The sequence below is a fragment of the Mobula birostris genome, chromosome 3 (genome assembly GCF_030028105.1).
Source record: "Mobula birostris isolate sMobBir1 chromosome 3, sMobBir1.hap1, whole genome shotgun sequence".
Taxonomy (NCBI): domain Eukaryota; kingdom Metazoa; phylum Chordata; class Chondrichthyes; order Myliobatiformes; family Myliobatidae; genus Mobula; species Mobula birostris.
In genome coordinates, this window is record NC_092372.1 from 209,705,275 (window position 1) to 209,725,392 (window position 20,118).

Below are 20,118 nucleotides of genomic sequence, written 5' to 3' on the forward strand. Positions count from 1 at the left end.
AAGAGAAAATGTACCTTTCACAACTGTTAAATTGTAGCTATCTAGTGTTGACCAGAAACAATACAACTAAAACACTATCTTCGAGGGGCGTGGGGTGGAAAGAATGCTTTTTTAAAAGTGTTTAAAACACAACTTCTACATACAGTATTTCAAAACTTTTTCACAAGCTCTCATACAGATGTGTTCACATTTCCAACAGTGAAAAAATCAACTAGGATGCTTCAGGAATCATCACGTAATGGTTATCCAGATCGAGCAGGGGCTGCAATCCGCTTCTTAAAATTAGCGATGTGGTTTGCACCATCAAAGTACAGTCCCTGTCAGCAAACACCCAATATGACTCAATGTTTCCTGAAACACACTAGAAAAATTACTGCTCCACCTTTGTAAAATGCAAGTTTTCCTTGCACCTCAAAGGTAGGTACTAATTTTAAGAATACTGTATGTAGGAGATTTAAAGGTGGACGATTATGTACTTTTCTTCTATAACCCTTTAAACCATGGCCCTGAATCACAGTTGCACGAAGTACAACTTCATTTGTGTCAATGTTTGGAGCATCTCACTTAGAAGCTACCTCCTGCTAACAAGATTTCCATAAACATCCAGAAAATAAAGTTATTGAGTCAGATTCAAATTATACTATTTTAAAACTCAACCCCACAAACTCAAGAAACATTTTACTACATATGGAACAATACAGCAACACCCCAAAAAAAAAATTTGGCTCCACATACACACTGAGGAGTTTATAAAATATCACCTCTGAGTGAAAAGAATCATGCAAATAAACAGGAGAAAGTACATATGGAAGAACTGTGATCTTTATAAAAATGTATTAATACACAGAATGTCTTGTTCAGTTCAATAATCATTGCATCCAATAAACTTCCGAATACATTGAAAAAAAACACAGGCAACTTCAGAAAGTATTAGCTAATGCAAAACGTCTAAAAAGTAGATGGAACACCACGGACGATGACTTGAAAGCATTTTGCTCTACTTACATGCTGCTATACAAATGCATCTTTACACTACAAGTGAAATCCACCAATGTGCAGTGAACAACTCTGATGATGGTTGCAGCAAATCTTCCTCTAAACACCTACATTTATACTGCACTTATGTCCTTAGTGTGTCATGTCTTATCCCACATTATTTCCCCTCTGGCAACTATCCCAATACTATTAACAAATGGCCATATACATTCCTTCCTCTAAAGCTACAGCACTGAAAGTAGTTGTTTCAATATTAAAAGTTACACTTTACTTCATGTGTATATATATTATACACACAATATATATTTTATATTTGTGGATGAGTTGTAACCCATTTGGTTTTCCAAAGCTAAGATGTTATATGCAAGTGCAACATCTAAGAGAACCAAATGGCAACTCAATTTATGGGTGATGCAATACAAAAAAATAAACTGCAATAAATAAAGACCAAAGACTCTTACCATCTGTAATATATTTCATTCCATCTACATCTGATCATGATACAACAAATAGTTCCTCATGTTGAAAGAACTAGCAGAGACAGATCCATTCTGTCCGGGTTTTGTTAAATGCATCCACCAAATTGCATGTAACAAGATTCTATTTCCTCAAACAGAAGCTTATGGTGGGTCTAAAAAACTAAGATGAAAACCCTCATGATACTTTCAACCTTTGCACTATTTCAGGATTGACCAACCAATCCAAAAAAAAAGACTTGCATAAGCTCAGTACATTCCTGGGTGACAACCTCACCTCCTGCCCTTGCACTGTTTTTGTAGGTTTATGCTAAACCTTCTGTGATAAATCTACAGTGTTTACAGTTATATATCAGCATAAACAAAATATGCAACTGAAAACCCATCCATTTCATGCTAATAATAAAACCTCAAAAAACAGCAAGATCTGACAAATCTGGATTCTTTGCTCTTATTTCCCCTATAACTGTTAGATAACTTCATTAAATGGGACTTTGCTGGGCAAGCTCTCTCAAATGTTATATTACTATCTTGGATCCACAAACACATATATACTTTGTCCTATCACAAAACAGGTTAAACATCCAAGTTTCTCTGATCATCAAATCCGTAGAAACAATTTCTCCAGCTGCAATTAAGTTAAATATTAAACTGAATGTCGACCATGTCAAACAAAAGCTGTTTTGATTGCACAAAATTTACTTCTGCAAGAATGACTGAGAAGTGATGTATCAAGTTAAATACCTAAACAACTCTCAATTGTCTGAATAAGATCAATTCTGTTTTTAAAGATATCCAATAAAAATATTTTGCTGAAGACCTTGGAGCACATACTAAAACAATACCTACAACAATTTTTATCTCCATCCCAAGATATCATGCAATAACAACTGTTTCTTAAGTTCTTCAGTTTGCAATGTCACTGACTAAAGTATAATTCCATCTGTTTTGGAAGGCTTGTGAATGACTAATTTCACCAGCAATCCAAGGTGAGAAAACTGAGCAAGCCAACTGTCACTGCCTGTGGCTGCGAAACATATCTTTCTACAGGTGATAAGAATTTAGCAGATACATTATGGTATGAGTAAATGAGTGGTGCAGTGGAATGAAAACCTGGTTCTCCAGTTCAATGTGCATCTACTTCAGTAAGCACTTGGTCTGTTTATAATCCCAAAGCAAATAATAAAAAGCTTTACATCAGGTACGAGACAACATAGTGATATATATGCTAAATGTACAACTGTGGATGAAAATATTTAAAATGCTTCAACAAAGCCTTGAAACCATCCTAATTTCATGGTCGATAATATGGAGAAGTACCAACTATAGATCAATCTATAGGAACATACTAGCATTCATTCTGTTACTGCCCCAGTAACCCTGATGAACTACCCAAAAGCATCCATCTTTGATCTGTATTTGTAATAGTAAACTATTTTGCAGTCTTCTACCACTAAAGAAAATGAACAACTATGTTTCAAAAGTTGAATATCAAGTATGTTGGATATTTTACAAAGGTTATATCTTTCAAAATTATTTTGCCGTAATGGGTTATAAATCTACACATCTGATCTTTCATTCACTTCTGATCAGAAAGGATAGGTAAATATTTTAAGGTAGTCAGTTAAATATCTGACCAATACTCTGATAATTTCCTTCAAATTATCTTTTGAAAACATTAACAATGTACGTTTCTTCTGATTAAACCCATTGTTCATAATCATAAATTTTCCAATAAGCAGATTTACTATGAAACAAAAATAAAACTAACAACTAACAGGCAAGCCTTCGTCAAATGTATTCCCTTGAACTTTCTATTTAGCATTATATGTCTAAACCCATATCAGGAGTTCTAAAAGAATGGATTAATGTGAATTTACAACTCAAACTCAGCAGCATGCAGTTCAACTTAGCTTTCTTTCCAACTAATTCTTACTTAGATGGACATAATGATGCATTATTTGGAAGTGAGACATGACATTGGTACAATATAGTTTAAAAAGGGGTATGTATCTCACACAAATCTAACCCTGCAAGGAAAGAAGTCTGCAGCAACCATTATCTAGTGTTATTCACCATAAAAGTCTTCTATTATATAAGCAGCCAAACTACTTCTACAGTGCCTACTTCAGTCACTGTTCACAGATAAGTCATTCTTTGTGGTATTTTCAATCCACATAGGTGGTTTTGCCAAGATTTTGTTCCATTTGTTGACAAGAAACAAATATGGAGAAAAAAAGAGTACAAACAGTCTTCTTCAGTGCCATTACATACTTCAACCCACAATGGCCTTGGGTCAACTCCTTTGGTTTCACCAACTTGACAGCTTACACTGGCTAGAAATTGATCGCTGTATGGTAGCTCTGCCATATCACACCTTCACTGGACTTGATCTGACCTTCTGCACTCGTACGTAGCTATACTTCCATTCAAAGAGTAATCATTCATCCATCAGTGCCACATTAATATGGGAGAGGTCTATCATGTGTCTGCAGAAATATGCAAGGAAATGTAAACAAAAACAATTCCAAGAGATCCAGGATTAGAAGAAAAGACATAAAATTAATATCAAAAAACACAAGTCTTCTAAATACTTCTTCAGTTCTTCTTGATCTACTTTACATACTATGAAATGAAAGCCAGACAGCTTCCAAACTCTGATATTTAATACCATTATTATGTATTACCAAAATGTCAGGTCAAACAAAATGTCAAGTTATACAGAACAAGTCTAAAGCAAAAACAAGGGAATGTGACATACAGATAGTCACGAATGGTGAAATGGAGGCAGCAGTACTCCTTCAAGTATGAATTAGAATAAAATAAACATACATATACCAGCTCAATCTCAGGATGTTTCAAAGGAGTACACAGACAGTGTAGTATGGAGATAGAATAAAGCAGTGAAGGAAAAATTGTAATCAATAATCAATCTTTTTGCTAAGACTGAGGGAATAAGTTACTGCAATATTCAATGGTGACGACAGTAGATATGTGGTTGTTACAGCAGCTCTGCGCACATTAGAAAAGTAGCATTTCATGTTGATAAACTGTCAGTCAACCAAGTATGAATTGTAATTTTCAGGTAAATATTGTGGGGCAAAGAAAAGAAACTTCCCGCCTGGTAGTTTCCTAGGAGCTAGTGGTTGGCAAGTGGTGCATGGAGGTAATAATCCCATGTGTAGTTTGATTCGGAACATCCCGAGAATAATGCTTACCAAAGACTGAACTAAGAATTCAGGAATAAGCAACAGAATTAAATCTAAACTTATATTTTCTGTTGCAAGAAAATGTATTTTACTTGGATTACAAATGTTATTGTTAAAACATAATTTACTGTGTTCTTTTCCAATTTTCCACTTTCCAAAAACAATAATGAATAATGACCTGTGAAATTTCTGCTGAAAGGCTGAAGCATGCGCTGGTTCCTTGAATTTTGCAATGGCTTTTCGTTGCTCTCGCATCATCTTGAAGTCCTGCAAAAATATTTTGGAAGTGTATCATTCTGAAATTGGATTTTTGACATAATCCAACTGTCACATTCAAAGAGTAACTGGATAAATACTGGAAGAAATTCTATTTAATAGGAGAATATGATGCTGTGGAGAAAACTGGACAGTTTAATGAAAAAACAGCCGACATGTAAATCACATTCTTCTGTATCATTCTGTAATATTATGCAATATCACTTAACTTACACATTTCTCTCCTAAAGATCAAGTCCCACAAGTCACGTGGTACTTATAAACTGGTACAGCATTAGCTTCAAGTAAAACTGCAAGCACTCTGAACTCGAGTCAAATTTACTCCAAGCACAAGTGAAGTAAAATTTGAATTCCTCTCTTCCAGTCCTCCTTGCTTTCATTTGCTTTGATTCATGTCAATGACAGTTTCCATTTTGTTGGTGATTCAGAGAAGCCTGATCGCTGACTGGATTTTGTCCTGCATTTTATAAACAGGATACATTTGCCTCTCAGTTCCAGCAACTTCTGGTACTGTGTGTAATTTGTGCATTCTCCTTTTGACTACATGTTTTCCCTGGAAATCTGATTTTCTCCCATTCCCAAAGTTGGATAGGTTAATTGCAAATTGTAAATTGCCCTAGTGTGCAGATGAGTGGCAGAATCTAGATTTAGGGAGAGTAGGAAATAAGACTGTTCTTTTGAGTCAGCATAGGAACTACTTCTTCCCCTCTGTCATCAGATTTCTGAACAGTCCATGAACCCACGGATATGACCTCACTATGCCTCTGTCGTGCACTCTCTCTCTATATATTTATTTATTGCAATTTATAGCATTTTATAATGTCTTACACTGTACTGCTGCCACAAAGCAGTAATTTTCATGACATGTCTGTGATAATAAAGTTGATTCTGGATTTTCAGTGAGTTGAAATGCATTTATCCTATATTGTAAGGAAATATGAATTAGATAAAGATGATTTGACTTTCATAAAACTGGGTTGGATATGCCCGATCACCTTAATTTTACCTAAGAGCCCTGCCCTAATGTTTTTCACAACAGCTTCTAACACTTTCTCTCTTGCAGATTAGCTTATTGGTTTGTAGTTTTTAGCTTCCTTGTCTCTGACCCACCTTGAATAAAGAAATAATATTTGACTTTTTCCAAACTATTGGAACCTTCTCCAAATCCAGACATTTTGGAATGTTAAATCCAATGCATTAACCATGTCACCAGCCGATGCTTTAAAGATGTAGTCTTTCACAACCCAGAGACTTGTTAACCATTATTTCCAACAATTTGCTGAGTTCCACATTCCTTGTAATATTTTTTTTCAGTTCCTCCCTTCCAATTTCAGACATACTATATGTATCTTCTGAAGTGAAGTCCAATGCTAAATACCCATCGAATTCATTTATTCTCGGCTTATTTTCAAAGGTTCATTATCAAAGTATACTACTCTGAAACTCTTATTCTCCAGATAGCACGAAACCAGGAAAGAAAAGACCATCAGCACAATCATCAATCCCCAAATCCCCTGCCCCCCACACAAAAAAAAGAAAAAGATCAGGCGAGAAACAGAGAATACAACAAAAAAAAACACCATAAGATTGGAACAGAAGTCCACAGTCCAAATCCACATCCAAGACACTGAAAACATTCTCCCTCTCTGTAGCAGAGCGATCTCACAGTGATACAAAATAGTCTCCCCTCTCTAGCAGCACAGTGAGTCACCAGCGATAAAAAGGGAGTCTGCTCTCTCTGTAGCAGAGCAATCTCACCAGTGATTAAAAAGGCAGTCTCCCCTCTTTCGCAGCAGAGTGATCCCGCAGCAAATAAAGGTAGACAGCCAGCATTTCAATCTCCATCATCGCTTTAATCGGTGAACAATGGAAGCTTTAATCAGCAAAATGGAGTCGAAAATCAGGTCGCAGCCTTCTCACTACAAAATTCATGCACACTGCCTCTGCCTCTTGGATCCCCTCAAATACTGAAGAACGTTGAAACACCCAAATAATCTCCAAACTGCAAATCAAAGGCTCCAACAGTTCCAGAATCACATCCAAGACAAAAAACAAATAGTGAAATATATGGTTTCATGATCTATCCAGAAGATGTCGCCCAAAGGAGCGTTGTATGCAGGCCCCATCTTGACTGGAAGTTCAACCAGAATTATTTTTCCATTATTAATTCCCAGGACAAGTTCTCCATAGGGCCAAACCTAAATTTATATTTTTGGCTAACTTTGTCTCATACAATCTTTTCCTTCCTCACCAATCCTTACCTTTCTTTGTTTTTGAAGTCTTCTGAACTGACACATGTCTTTGTATAATTGTTCTCTTTTTCTTTAAATTTAAAACCATCTTTAACTTTTTTTTGTTAATCATGAACAGTGGGTCTTAACCCTGGAATTTTTCTGTTTCGCTGGAATACATCGACACTGTGATTTCTGAAAGGTACTGTTAAATGTCTCACTGCACTTTGACTAGTGATTCTGCATTTTTACCCATTTACTTCCACCTGTTACCCACCTACTTCTGGCTTGAAATTCACCACTGCCCCTCTCCACTCCAACTGCCTATCATCCTCCATATCTCCTTCAGCCAACTATCACCTACTGGTCTCTCTCTCTCACCACTCCCCCCCCTCCTCCTTACACTGCTCACCTTCCCTCTCCACTCACCGTGCAAGCTAGATATATGCCTTTTTGCCAAAATAAAATCTGCACTGCTCATTTACTTTTCAATCTTCAACAGCATTTCTTGAACTCTTTATTATGAATATTTGAGTTTTTAAAAAAAAATAAAGTTAGTTTCTTATGGCCCAACTACCGAGTCTTTCATTTAGTGCTGTGTAATTAGTAGATATTCAGTCAGATGCCCAGTGCTCATTAAATTACCGGTCTGGGAACAAAATATCGACAGCTTTCTTCTCCTGCCATTAGCATTTTAGAATTTTTTTTGCAGATGAATGCAATTACTTTTGAGTTCGTCAGCATGGTGATCTGGAGATCTTAATATGAAAGACATTTTGATAGCAAACCTGCAGGCATGTCAGGAATCACCTCCTTTTGGATTATTTCAAATGAGTACTGAACCATTTGTGAGCCTAAAAGGCAATTCATGAGTTATGTATTGGCTGAAATTAAATTTAAAAACTACATTAAACACATTTCACATGCAACAGGTGGAGTGAGTGATTCAGAGAGGAGGCAAGGTGGAAGAGTTTTGATGCCTGTCCACCTAAACGGGGTGCGAGTTTGGATTGGTCTAAGTGCTGAGCCAATGGCATATCACTGCAGTGGAACCTGAGTCCGAGTGCGCGGCAGCATCTGGTGTTTGGATGATTTAGATGCTGGCTCAGACAGACTGGAAAGGCGGGGCGTTGGGCTGTTTCCGCTTGCTCTCCCGCGACATTCACTGCTCACTCTGAGGTGCTGAGGCTGTGAGATTGCTCTGGCTCCTATGCATTTCATGCCTGTGATTCACAGCGATTTACCCCCCCCCCCATATGATGAACTGAAACCAAGGCTTTTGGCCTACTCTGGCTGCTCCGTGATCAGGGTCGATGGAGTTAATTTGGTTCAGAATACTATTGCTTGCTTCTACTGTTTGTATGATTTGTGTTTGTTTCCCCCCTTCTTCCTCTGTGCATTGGGTGTTGGTCTTTTTTTAAAAAATTGGGTTCTTTCGGGTTTCTTGCTCTGTGGCTGCCTGTACGCAGACGAATCTCAAGGTTGTATAATTTATATATACTTTGATAATAAATGTACTTTGAACTTCAAAAATGTTCCTCCACAAGTCTTGCCAGATCACAGTAACACATTTACTAAAGGAAACTCTTCTGTCTTAGAAATCAGATTTAAATTCCGTATACCAGAGAAAGGTATCTTTTTGCAGGATAAAGAATAGCTACTTAAATAGCAATTAATAATTCTGCTAGTATATTTTGCACCCCGCATATGGCTTACAGCATTCCAGCACAAATAGGAACACAATATTAAGTTTACTAAGAAAGGTCAAAACATAGAGATCTAAAATTTCCTCAATTGAGCTTAAAAGTTATGTATGTCAGTAAGAACTGACAGAACTGTGGGTGAATACATACCATAGGACCAGAAGACGTAGCAGCAGAATCAAGCCATTCAGCCCATCAAGTCTGTTTCACCATTCCATCATGCTGATCCCGGATATCACTCAACCCCATACACTTGCCTTCTCATCATACCCTTTGATGCCCTGAGAGATCAGGAATCGATCAACTTCCGCCTTAAATATATCCAGAGACTTGGCCTCCACCACAGTCTGCGGCAGTGCATTCCAGAGATTTACTACACTCAGGCTGAAAAAATTCCTCCTTACCTCTGTTCTAAAGGGTCACCCCTCAATTTTGAGGTTGTGCCCTCTAGTTCTGGATACCTCAACCAAAGGAAACATCCCCTCCATATCCATCGTATCTAGTCCATTCAACATTCGGTGGGTTTCAATGAGATCTCTCCACATTCTTCTAAATTCCTGTGAGTACAAGCCCAAAGGTGCCAAACGCTCCTATGCTAACCCCTTCATTCCTGGAATCATCCTCATCAATCTCTGGGCTCTCTCCAATGACAACATACCCTTTCTGAGACATAGGGCCCAAAACTGTTGACAATACTCCAAATACAGCCTGACTAGTGTCTTATAAAGGTTCAGCATTATCTCCTTGCTTTTATATTCTATTCCCCTTGAAATAAATGCCAACATTGCATTTGCCTTCTTTACCACAGACTCAACCTGTAAATTAACCTTCTGGGAGTCTTGCACAAGGACTCCTAGGTTCCTTTGCTCTGCTGTCATCCCTGTCAATATCCTCCCCCAATCCACATGGGCAAGCTCCTCTCTCATGCCTCTGTAATTCCCTTTATTCCACTGCAATACAGATACATGTGAGTTATGCTTCTCCCCCTCAAACTGCAATATAAATTCAATCATTATGATCACTGTCTCCGAAGGGTTCTTTTATTTTAAGCTCCCAAATAAGATCTGGGTTATTACATAACACCCAGTCTAAGATAATCTAAGACAAGCTACTCTAAAAAAGCCATCTCGTAGGCATTCAACAAATTCCCTCTCTCGCAATCCAATACCAACCTGATTTTCCCAATCCCATTGCACATTGCAGTCCCCCATTACAATAGTGTTATTACCCTTATTACATGCCCTTTCCAGCTCCCTTTGCAATCTCAACCCCACGTCTTGGCTGCTATTTGGAGGCCTATGATTCCCATAATGTCTTTTTCACCCTTGAAATGTCTTAACTCCACCCACAAAGATTCAACATTCTCTAACCCAATGTCACCTCTTTCTAAAGATGTAATTCCATCCCTTACCAACAGAGTCACACCACTGCCTATAAGTTCCCACCTGTCCTTTCGATGCATAGTATATCCTTTGATGTTAAGCTCCCAGCTATGGCCTTCTTTCAGCCACGACTCAGTGATGCCACATCATACTGACCGATCTGTAATTGCGCCATGAGTTCGTCCACCTTATTCCAAATGCTACACTCAATTTAAATACAGAACCTTCAGTCCTGCATTCTTTGTCCTTTTGAATTTTGCCTCTGAGGTACAATTTAACACTCTGCCCTCTCTGCATTTGTACCCAGTCATTGCTTGTCCTTCGTTCACATTCAAGTTACACAGATCACCTACTTGTAAATCTGCTGGTTCATCCTCAGCTCTATCATACTGGCTCCCATCTCCCTGCCATATTACTTTAAACCACTCCCAACAGCTCTATACGTTAGCAAAGCTGGAACAAAAAGGTAAGGGGCGAGATAAATGAGTGATAAGACACTTGCCTGTTAGAATCCAACACAAGAGAGTCTTAAAGAGAGGAAAGCAATGACAATATAGAGATGATCATGAGGATAAGAGCTCAAATATCATGGTGAGACATTGGAAGCCACTGAAGGCTGAAATGGCAACAAGAGGAGTTGCAAAAGTCTTGACTTTGCATATTTAGGCATATGCCTAAAACCAATCAATAGTAGAGCGGCCAATCTAATACTATTTTTTTTGTTACAGACAGGTTCAAATGGAAATCTGGTAGAAGCAGAGTCCTACAGGTGCTCAACCGAAGGAAGTTTTCACTCCTCTGAATATCAAAACTGGAGAGATAACTGGACATGCAATTCAGACTTTCCCTTCCACTATCACCATCACTTCCTAAGACCAATAACCTACAATATACTGGCTATTTTCTCATTTACATGTTGCCTCTCAGTAAGAAGATACACATCAGCCCACTCACTGCCAGTTTCTGTATGTTGGCCAACATCCCCAACTATATCACAAAAACAAGCGTGCCTTCAAGCTTGTTGTCTGGCATAGAGCAAAATCATAGCTTTCAGACTTCACCATAGTATTGTTCCTCTGGAAGCTGCAGCTGTTTGAATCAGATGCAAAATGATTTTCACCACATTTCCAACTCATTTTTGTTAACCTCCCAACCTCGACCCTTTACAAACATCAAAGGATATATATAGAATATTATAGCACAGTGCAGGCCCTTCGGCCCACAATATTGTGCTGACCTTTTAACCTACTCTTAGATCAATCCACCCCTTCTCTCCAACATAGCCCTCCATTTTCTATCATCCAGGTGCTTATCTAAGAGATTTTTTAAACGTCACTTGCGTATCTGACTCCACCACCACCCCTGGCTGTGCGCTCCACGCACCCACCACAATATGTAAAAAAAAATCTGACATTCCTCCTATACCTCCCTCCAAGCACCTTAAAATTATGTCCCCTTATATTAGCCACTTCTGCCCTGGGAAAAAGTCGCTGGCTGTCCACTCGATCTGGGCCTCTTACCGTCTTGTGCATGCGTAACAAGTTTCCTTGCATCCTCCTTTGCTCCAAATAGAAAAACCCTAGCTCACTTATCTTTCAGGCCAGGCAGCATCTCTAGGAAGAGGTACAGTCGACGTTTCATGCCGACAAGTAGTTGCTCCATTGCTCCTTGAAATCCTAATTATTAAATCTCAAGTCATATTCACATGTACCAGATTTAGGCAATCTGATCAAAACAGTCTTCTTCAGGATAAAGCAACACACTCACTCGCTCTCGTTTACACACCTGCATCCTCAACCAATCCCCACCAACTCGCCTCCCCAAGTATACAAGAAAATAATGGCTAAGCCAGGTCACACTCAAGAACAGAAAATTAAACTTAACATCCCAAATCATTGAGAGAACCACCTTCTGGCTCAGATTCCCTTCTAAACCCTCTCGTATTCTAAATTCAGTGTTGGTTTTCACATCACTCACACCCTTTTACAATATCCATACTACCCTCCTTAATTCTTTGAATAATATGGACAAAATTAAAACCAATAGCTGCTGCATTAAATCGAACAAATAAATGGTATGAAATGAGCTTTTTAAAAAAAACTGCGGATGCTGGAAATCTGGGATAAAAACTAAAATGCTGGAAAAGCTCAACAGGTCACACAATATCTACGCAAAGTGAAGAAGTCAAACTGGAACATTAACTCTGCTTCAATTTCCACAGCCATGCTGGTTAACCTGCTGATGGTTTACAACATTTTCTGTTTTTAAATCATGGCCAGCTGCAGACGAAAGAGATGAAGAATGCAGCACGTTAACTCTCATTTGGAGACGATATTCCAGGAACAAGAGAAACAAAATGCCGGAATCTGGGACAACAAACAAAATGCTGGAGGAATTCAGCAGATTGAGCAGCATCCATGGAGGAAGAGAGATTATTCAATGACTTGGTTCGAGACCCTGCATCAGGACTGAAATGCAGAGGGGAGAAAACTGTATAAAGATGTGAGAACATGAGGTGGACAGGAGCTGGCAGGCAGTAGGTAGAACTAGGTGAGGAGAGAGAAAAAGTCAAGGGACATTGATAGTTACAAACAAAAAAAAATACGTGGGGCAGGTGAAACTACACAGGGGGAAGAAGGGAAGGGAAGGGTGGAGGTATAAACCAAGGTTTGAAAGCTGATAATTGGAAAATCAAGTGGTTGCAGATGCTAGAATCTGGTAAGTAAGGAAGGTGATAAATGGAACCACAAAAGGGAAGGATGATGGTCAGATGTAGCACATTAGGATTGGAAATAGTAGAGCCATTTTATTTGCCTCCTCCACCTGGTTTCTTCTGCCCATCACTGACACACTACCCTTTCTGGTTCTCTTAATCCAGCGTTTCCAACCTCGTGCATCTCTAATTATAACATTCCAGCCTCTATCTCCACCTCCACCCTCTCCTTCCTGCAACCTGGCTCCATCTACCCCTTTATTTTCTCTCCTTATCTATCTTTCACCCACTAGCCACTGTTGCCTGGCTCCACCTCTTCCTCCCTCCCCCACCCACCTGTATCTGGCAGCCCCTGCCTCAGTCTTCCCTCTCACCTCTTTTTGGCTATCTCCCATCTATACTCAGTCCTGATGCAGCATTTTGACATAAAACATCAACTATCCCTTTGCCTCCACAGATGTTGCTTGCCCCCATAAGTTCCTCCAGCAGTTAGCTTTCTGCCCTAGAGATAAAGCTCACATTGCTCACCTGCAATGCAATAAGCAGAGTCATGAATATATTAATCAATGAAGAGCACAAAAAGGCACATCAATTTTTATATGACATTTAGTTTAAAATGTGACAGCTCTGAAGTTGTACAATGATAAGCAAGCCTCCACACAAAAATGAACTAATTAAAACAAATCTTTCACCAAGCAGGATAATTAAGAATGAGCAAGACCCTTTAAGAAAGCTGAAGCTAAAGGCCAAACATAATGTATATTATATAACAGGCAGTGTGATAATGAGAGGCACGGCTGCAGATTTGAAAACCTGCAGGTTTTGTAGACTTATAGTAATACAATACTACTTGACACTTATTAAATTTTGGCCTTATGACAAAAGCATTCACTTCAAGTATCTGCAATTAAAAAACATAATTGACTATGAGTGATCATTCTGTACAAATGCAGCATGGGAATTTTCTTTGAGAAATAACTGGAGACATAAACCTAGAAGCATTCTTAGTTCCAAACAGATTTAAAAGGTAAATTATTCTCTAAAAGATTCAACAATCTGCTATCTGTGATGAAGTTGTGCACCACACATCCTGGTTAACTAGAAACATCAGTGCTATCTGTCCCATGAATAAATCCTGGCAGAAACCCAAGTAACACTGTCCCTGCACATTTTAATACCTAATTAGTATCACACTTAAGATAGGAGAGGGGGAGGGACAAAGGAGGAGCAAGAACATGAATTGAAAGACAAAATGGAGAGATGCAAGAAGAAAAAACTACTTATGATATAAACTATCCAATAGCTCCTAAGTGAACCAGTTCCAACCCCTTCTTTTCAACATTTACCCTGCCCAATGAATTTTATCCATTGCCTTATCAGTTCCTCATATTTTCCATTTGAACATAAATATGACCGGAATATTTTATAGGATGTTTTAATACAGATTTCATTTCCTTCATCTACCTAATGTTAAGAATATGTTTTATTGTATTTCTACTGCTATGCTATGAAATATTTTTAGTTTAGCAGTTTTCTGCAAATGCAATGTGTTCTGTTAGCTATGCTTCATAGATCAGTGCTTTTACTTAGGCTGAGATAAGGAGAGTTTGCTCAGCCTAGAAATGTTGTTAGCCAATTGGGTTTGTTTGGAATTGTGCAGTGACATCCTGTCCAGTAGGACGTCACAGAATATTTGAGAGAGCTAGGTAGGATCAGATTTCTGAAGGACAGTCATCTGGCTTTGGCTCTTTTGTTGGGAGGTGTGGAGAAGATCATAAGGAAAGATGCTCAGAGGATCCCACCCGAAGAGGTGACCCTATTGTAAGAAGTGCTCTGTGCAGGCAAATGGTTCAAAGGAGGAAATACCAATACTCCTGAGTTAGCCAGTTTGTTCAAAATGGTCTTCGAGGCAAGTTTGAACTGTGGCTAGTATCTTTCATGCAGAACGTTGGTTCAGCATATGAGTAATCAAAGCGAAGGATCCCGACTACTCAAGAAATGAGCTGCAACATTTACGTGCACATTTAGATTAGTTTAACTGTAATGGCCTTTTTCCTTTCTTCCCCCCATCGACTTTTTGTTAAAGTTGAAACATTTGTAAGTATACTTCCATTTTAATTTTATACTGGTGCAAGGTCTGTCATTTCCTAATGACTGATAACTTTGCATGGAGCAGCATTCACCACAACTTTCATTCCCTCATCGGAACACTCCAACTTTCCTGTTTGGCTGAACCCAAATCATACCGACCCAAAACATGTGTTGCTTATTGAAGGTGGCTTTCACACCATTACCCATGCAATGCTAAGTTAGCTAACCAGCCAATTTTGTTACTAGCCACGGTGTGAGGGTTACACTAATAAATCAAAAAAAATTTAAATGCAATTTGATTTTTAATAAATTTATGCCAGCCATCTTATATTTTGAAGTTTCACTAATTATATACCAATTTATCAATCCTCAACATGCTCTTTGGCCCAACACATCGGTGCCTTCCATGATGCTAATCACATCTGGCTGCATGTGAATCACTTTCCTTTTTTCTCAGCCCATTGATGCGTCAATGCAAATGCTTCTTAAATGCTGCTATCCTGCTTCTTCACTTCTCCTGGCTTAACATTCCCGACACTTACCCCTGTGTAAAAAACCTGCCTTGTGAATCTCCTTTAAACTTGCCATTCTCACCTTACACCTATCCCTTCTACAATTTGACATTTCCACCCTGGGAATAACTTCCTACGTGGTTCTAGACATTTCCTCCTCAATATCAGCAGGAGCAAGGGTAGATTTCCTTCAGGTTGCCTTGACGCCTCTAACACTCCACAGAAAACAATGAGTTTATCCAACTGCTCCTTACAGCTAATACTCTCTAACTCAGGCAACATCCTAGCGAACCTCTTTTGCACCTCTCCAAAGGCTTCCTGTAAATTCTTCTTGTAAAATAATGACCAGAACTGCACACAATACTCCAAGTGTGGCCTAACCAAAATTTTATATAGCTGTAACATGTATTTCCAACTTTTAGACTCAATATCTTGACTAATGAAGACAAGCATGCTGTACGCCTCCTTTAACACCCTATCCACCAGTTGGCATGATCAGGGCACTGCAGATTTGCAGTTCACGATTTCCCTGTACATTAATGCTCCCAAGGGTCTTGACATTTAATATACATATGTCTTTTAACCATTTTCATCACTATCCACAACTCCAATAATTTTCATGTTAGCTGGAAACAAACTAATCAAACCACCTATATTTACATCTATATTATTTAAAATAAGAGGTCTTAGCACTGATCCATTCAAAACACCATTGGTCATAGACTTCCAGTTACCAAACACCCACAGGCATGACTGTCTTCTATGAACAAGCCAATTTTAGATTTAAATTACCAGTTCATCATGGATCCCATGTGACTTAGGCTACATCCATACTATGCCGGATAATTTTGAAAATGCCGGTTTCGAGTAAAAACGACAGGCGTCCACAGTACGCGTTTTTCAAAATATCTCTGTCCACACCAAAACAGATATTTGGGCGAATCTACTCCTACTGGGCATATGCAGACACATCTACAGAAAACAAGCGAAGAGGAAACGGTATAATATTTACCGTTTCCGTGGTGGTGTTGTGCTATTTCCATAGAATAAAACTAGAGTCCCAACAACAGCGAAAGAAAGTTTTCAACAATGTCTTCGAGGAATACAAAGAAAACCTCCGCTGGAAAAATCAGACCGGACTTCTCCGTTTAGACAGACAATGAGGTCGAGCTGTTTCTGCGAGTTACAAACGACTACAAAGTCTGCAAAGCGGTAGGGATGAACAAACTATTAACGTAGGCAATAAAGTAAACAACACACGCATGAAGCCGTCCTCCACCCAAGATCAACAAGTGAGTGGAATCTTCTGCCGCCAGACCTGCATAGTATTTCTGTCATTAGTATTTTTAAAGACAGACTCAATCAAATCAATTTAGGGGATCTAGTCAAAAAAGCTCATTTCACAATTTAACACTCACGCCATTCACACCAACTGCGCATTATAACAGCGGTGGTCAGTCAGCGACAGTGCCGGCTTGGAGACCCCGGGGTACAGGAGATCGAGGGTATGACCACCACAGACTGGGAGACCGGAGGGTACGGGCAGAAGAACAGAGGATGCAAACAGAGAAACCGAGGAGACCAGCTTGAAAGCCACCTCCAGTTTAAATTCCATGCGGAATATTTTGGAGGATCAAGAACCAAGAACAGCCGTCCGGCAGTGCTTGCACAGCAGCAAGCAGAAGCAGAGAAAGCATTGTTGTTGTGGTGTTGTCATGACAACGCAAAACAATCGTTTTCAAATTTACACACTCTGGAGAGTGTTTTCGAAAATCTACGTTTTCGGGGGATGAAAACGCCGGTTCAGTGTGGACAGAGGGTCAAAAAGAAGAGAAAAGGCTTCGTTTTCAAAATTATCCGGCGTAGTGTGGATGTAGCAATCATCTGGACTAGCCTACCACGAAAGACTTTGTCAAATGCTTTACTAAATTCCATATAGACTGCCTACCATTTGTGGGTAAAATGAGGGGGCATAATTTTAAAATGATTGGAGGGAAGTACAAGGGTGTATTAGAGGTAAGGAAGCTCTAGGGGTGTGCCAAAGGCAATTTTTTTTTCTTTACACAGACAGTGGTGGGTGCACTGAATGTGTTGCCATGGATAGTGGTAGAGGCAGATATATTAGGGACATTTAAGAGACTCTTAGGTAGGCACATGGATGATAGAAAAATGGAGGGCTATTAGGAGGGAATGGCTAGATTGATCTTAGAATAGGTTAAAAAGTTGGCAGAACATTGTGGGCTGAAGGGCCTGTAACGTGCTGTAATGTTCTATACTCATTCATCAATCACTCTTTGTCATTTCCCAAAAACTTAGTTGAATTTGTGAGACATAACCTCCCCTCAACAAAGCCATTTTGACTATTTTTGACATCCATGCTTTTCCAACGCAACTAAATCCTATCCAGAATCTTTTACAACCACTTATGCAAGGTTCACTGCCTATAATTTTGTGGAACATCTATGATGGCCCTTCTTAAAAAGCAGATCATCAATGGCTGCTCTCCAGTTCTCTGGCATCTCACGTGGGGCTAAAGAGGATAAAAAGCATTCTCCTTACTTGGTTCCTTCAATATCCTGGGATAGATCTCACGACACTTTGGGGATTTACCCACCTTTAAGCTTTTCAAGATACCCACCTCCTTCTTAATACCAACATGGCCTACAATATCAACATGCCCCACCTTAATTTCATCATCCACTGCATTCTCCTTGCTGAACATTGATGCAAAATACCTACTTCCTCTGGCTCCACGGAAAAATACTCTCTTTTGCCCTTGAGTGGACAAAATATGTTAGGATTCTCTTTAATCCTACTTGCTAAGGACATTTCATGGCCCCTTTCCAAGTTCTTTCCTACCTCCTCAAGGGCCTTATCTGATTTCAGCTTCTGAAACCTTGTCTACGCTTCTTTTTGCTTTAAAATCCCCTATTTAACTGCCTTTTATTTTATTGGCTGTTTTCCAGATCAATTAAACAATTTTCATTTAAAAAAAAATGGAAACTGCTTGCAGAGAATTTCCAGTTTCTTTCATTAAACTGGAATGCACTAATCATAATAAAATGGTTGGAACTCAGTTTGGCACCTAATATGAGAAAAGATCAATTTAGATACAAGGGGATATACCAAGAGGTAAACAACCTCAGGGTGATATTCATAGGCTAGGAGAGATGTGGAATTTTTATGTTGTAAACATACTGCAGTTTATTTCAGGTACCCGAATGGAGTAAATTCACACTTTTAAAAAGACAATGTGTTAAATACCTTGGGAAATGTATAAAAATCTTAAAAATATGGACGGGCACGCAAAAATCATTGGATTCCAGATTATATAAATTAGGAAATACAGTACAAAAGCAAATAAGTACTATTCACACATATTTAAATCAGTTAGATTACAGTTATGACAAGGAAGCTGATTTTTAGTGGTTCCTCATAAGCAGAACCAAGGCCAACATAGAACCTATTGATTAACAAAGAATGAAAGCCAACATTGAAGGGAGGCCAAAGGAATTGAGGTCTTTCTCATCTGAGGTAAAGTACACTGAAAATTGAGGAGTTTTGATGCAATACTCTGGGAGAAACCAAGCAATTAAAGTGCATAGATTTATTGCCAAAAATACCTGGGCCATGTCTGAAGGAATTGGAGGTTTCTGATATCCCGACAAACATTTATCCCTCAACTAATACTACCAGAGCAGACAAGTGCATGCAAAGTGGCTTCTGTTCTTCCCTAATACCTTGGCTGCACTTAGGAATGTTCATAAAAGCGACTCTGTTTTTCTTCATTACAGATACACTCAGTGGCCACTGTATTCTGTATTAGGTACAGGAGTGAAACCTGGTGTGGTCTTATGTTGCTGTAGCCCATTGATTTCAAGGTTTAACGTGTAATGTATTCAGAGACTCTCTTCTGCACACCACTGTTGTAACATGTGGCTATTGAGTTACTGTCACCTTCCTGTCAGCTTGAACCAGTCTGGCCATTTTCCTCTGACCTATCTCATTACCTAGGTGTCTTCACCCACAGAACTGCCAGTCACTTGATTTTTTTTTCACACTATTCTCTGTAAACTTTAGAGACTGCTGTGTATGAAAATTCCAGGAGATCAGCAGCTTCTGCGATACTCAAACTACCCCATCTGACACCAACAATCATTCCACGGTCAAAGTTACTTAGATCTCATTTCTTCCCCCATTCTGATGTTTGGACTGAACAACAACTGAACCACTTGACCATATCCGCAAGCTTTATGCATTGAGATGGTGCTACATGATTGGCTGATTTGCATCAAAAGCTGGTATACAGGTGTACCTAATAAAGTGGCCACTGAGAGTATTTTTATAGTAGTAAGGTATATAAGCTAGATGATGTAACATATCACCTAGCTAGATGTGAGAATTATGAAGGATTTCGTTAGGATTAATTGAAACAGCAAATTTCTAGATGGAGACCAGTAATGAGGTGTCGAAAATGTTTAGAAAGAATCATACAGGAGTAATTATTACTACCTGGAGAAACAGATGCA

General features: G+C 39.0%; 1 protein-coding gene across 3 annotated transcripts in view; it reads right to left on the reverse strand.

The window, feature by feature from the left end:
* Positions 1 to 804: 804 nt before the first annotated feature.
* The window catches only part of rbm33a (RNA binding motif protein 33a), a 186,907-nt gene continuing 167,593 nt past the window's right edge, over positions 805 to 20,118 (reverse strand). For all 3 annotated transcript variants that reach the window (XM_072254056.1, XM_072254057.1, XM_072254055.1), the window contains 2 exons: positions 4,860 to 4,948; positions 805 to 3,961 (listed from right to left, as the gene is read on the reverse strand). In XM_072254056.1, the coding sequence (XP_072110157.1) occupies positions 3,913 to 3,961; positions 4,860 to 4,948 (138 nt within the window). In that variant the 3' untranslated portion in view covers positions 805 to 3,912. The remainder of the gene's footprint in view (positions 3,962 to 4,859; positions 4,949 to 20,118) is intronic.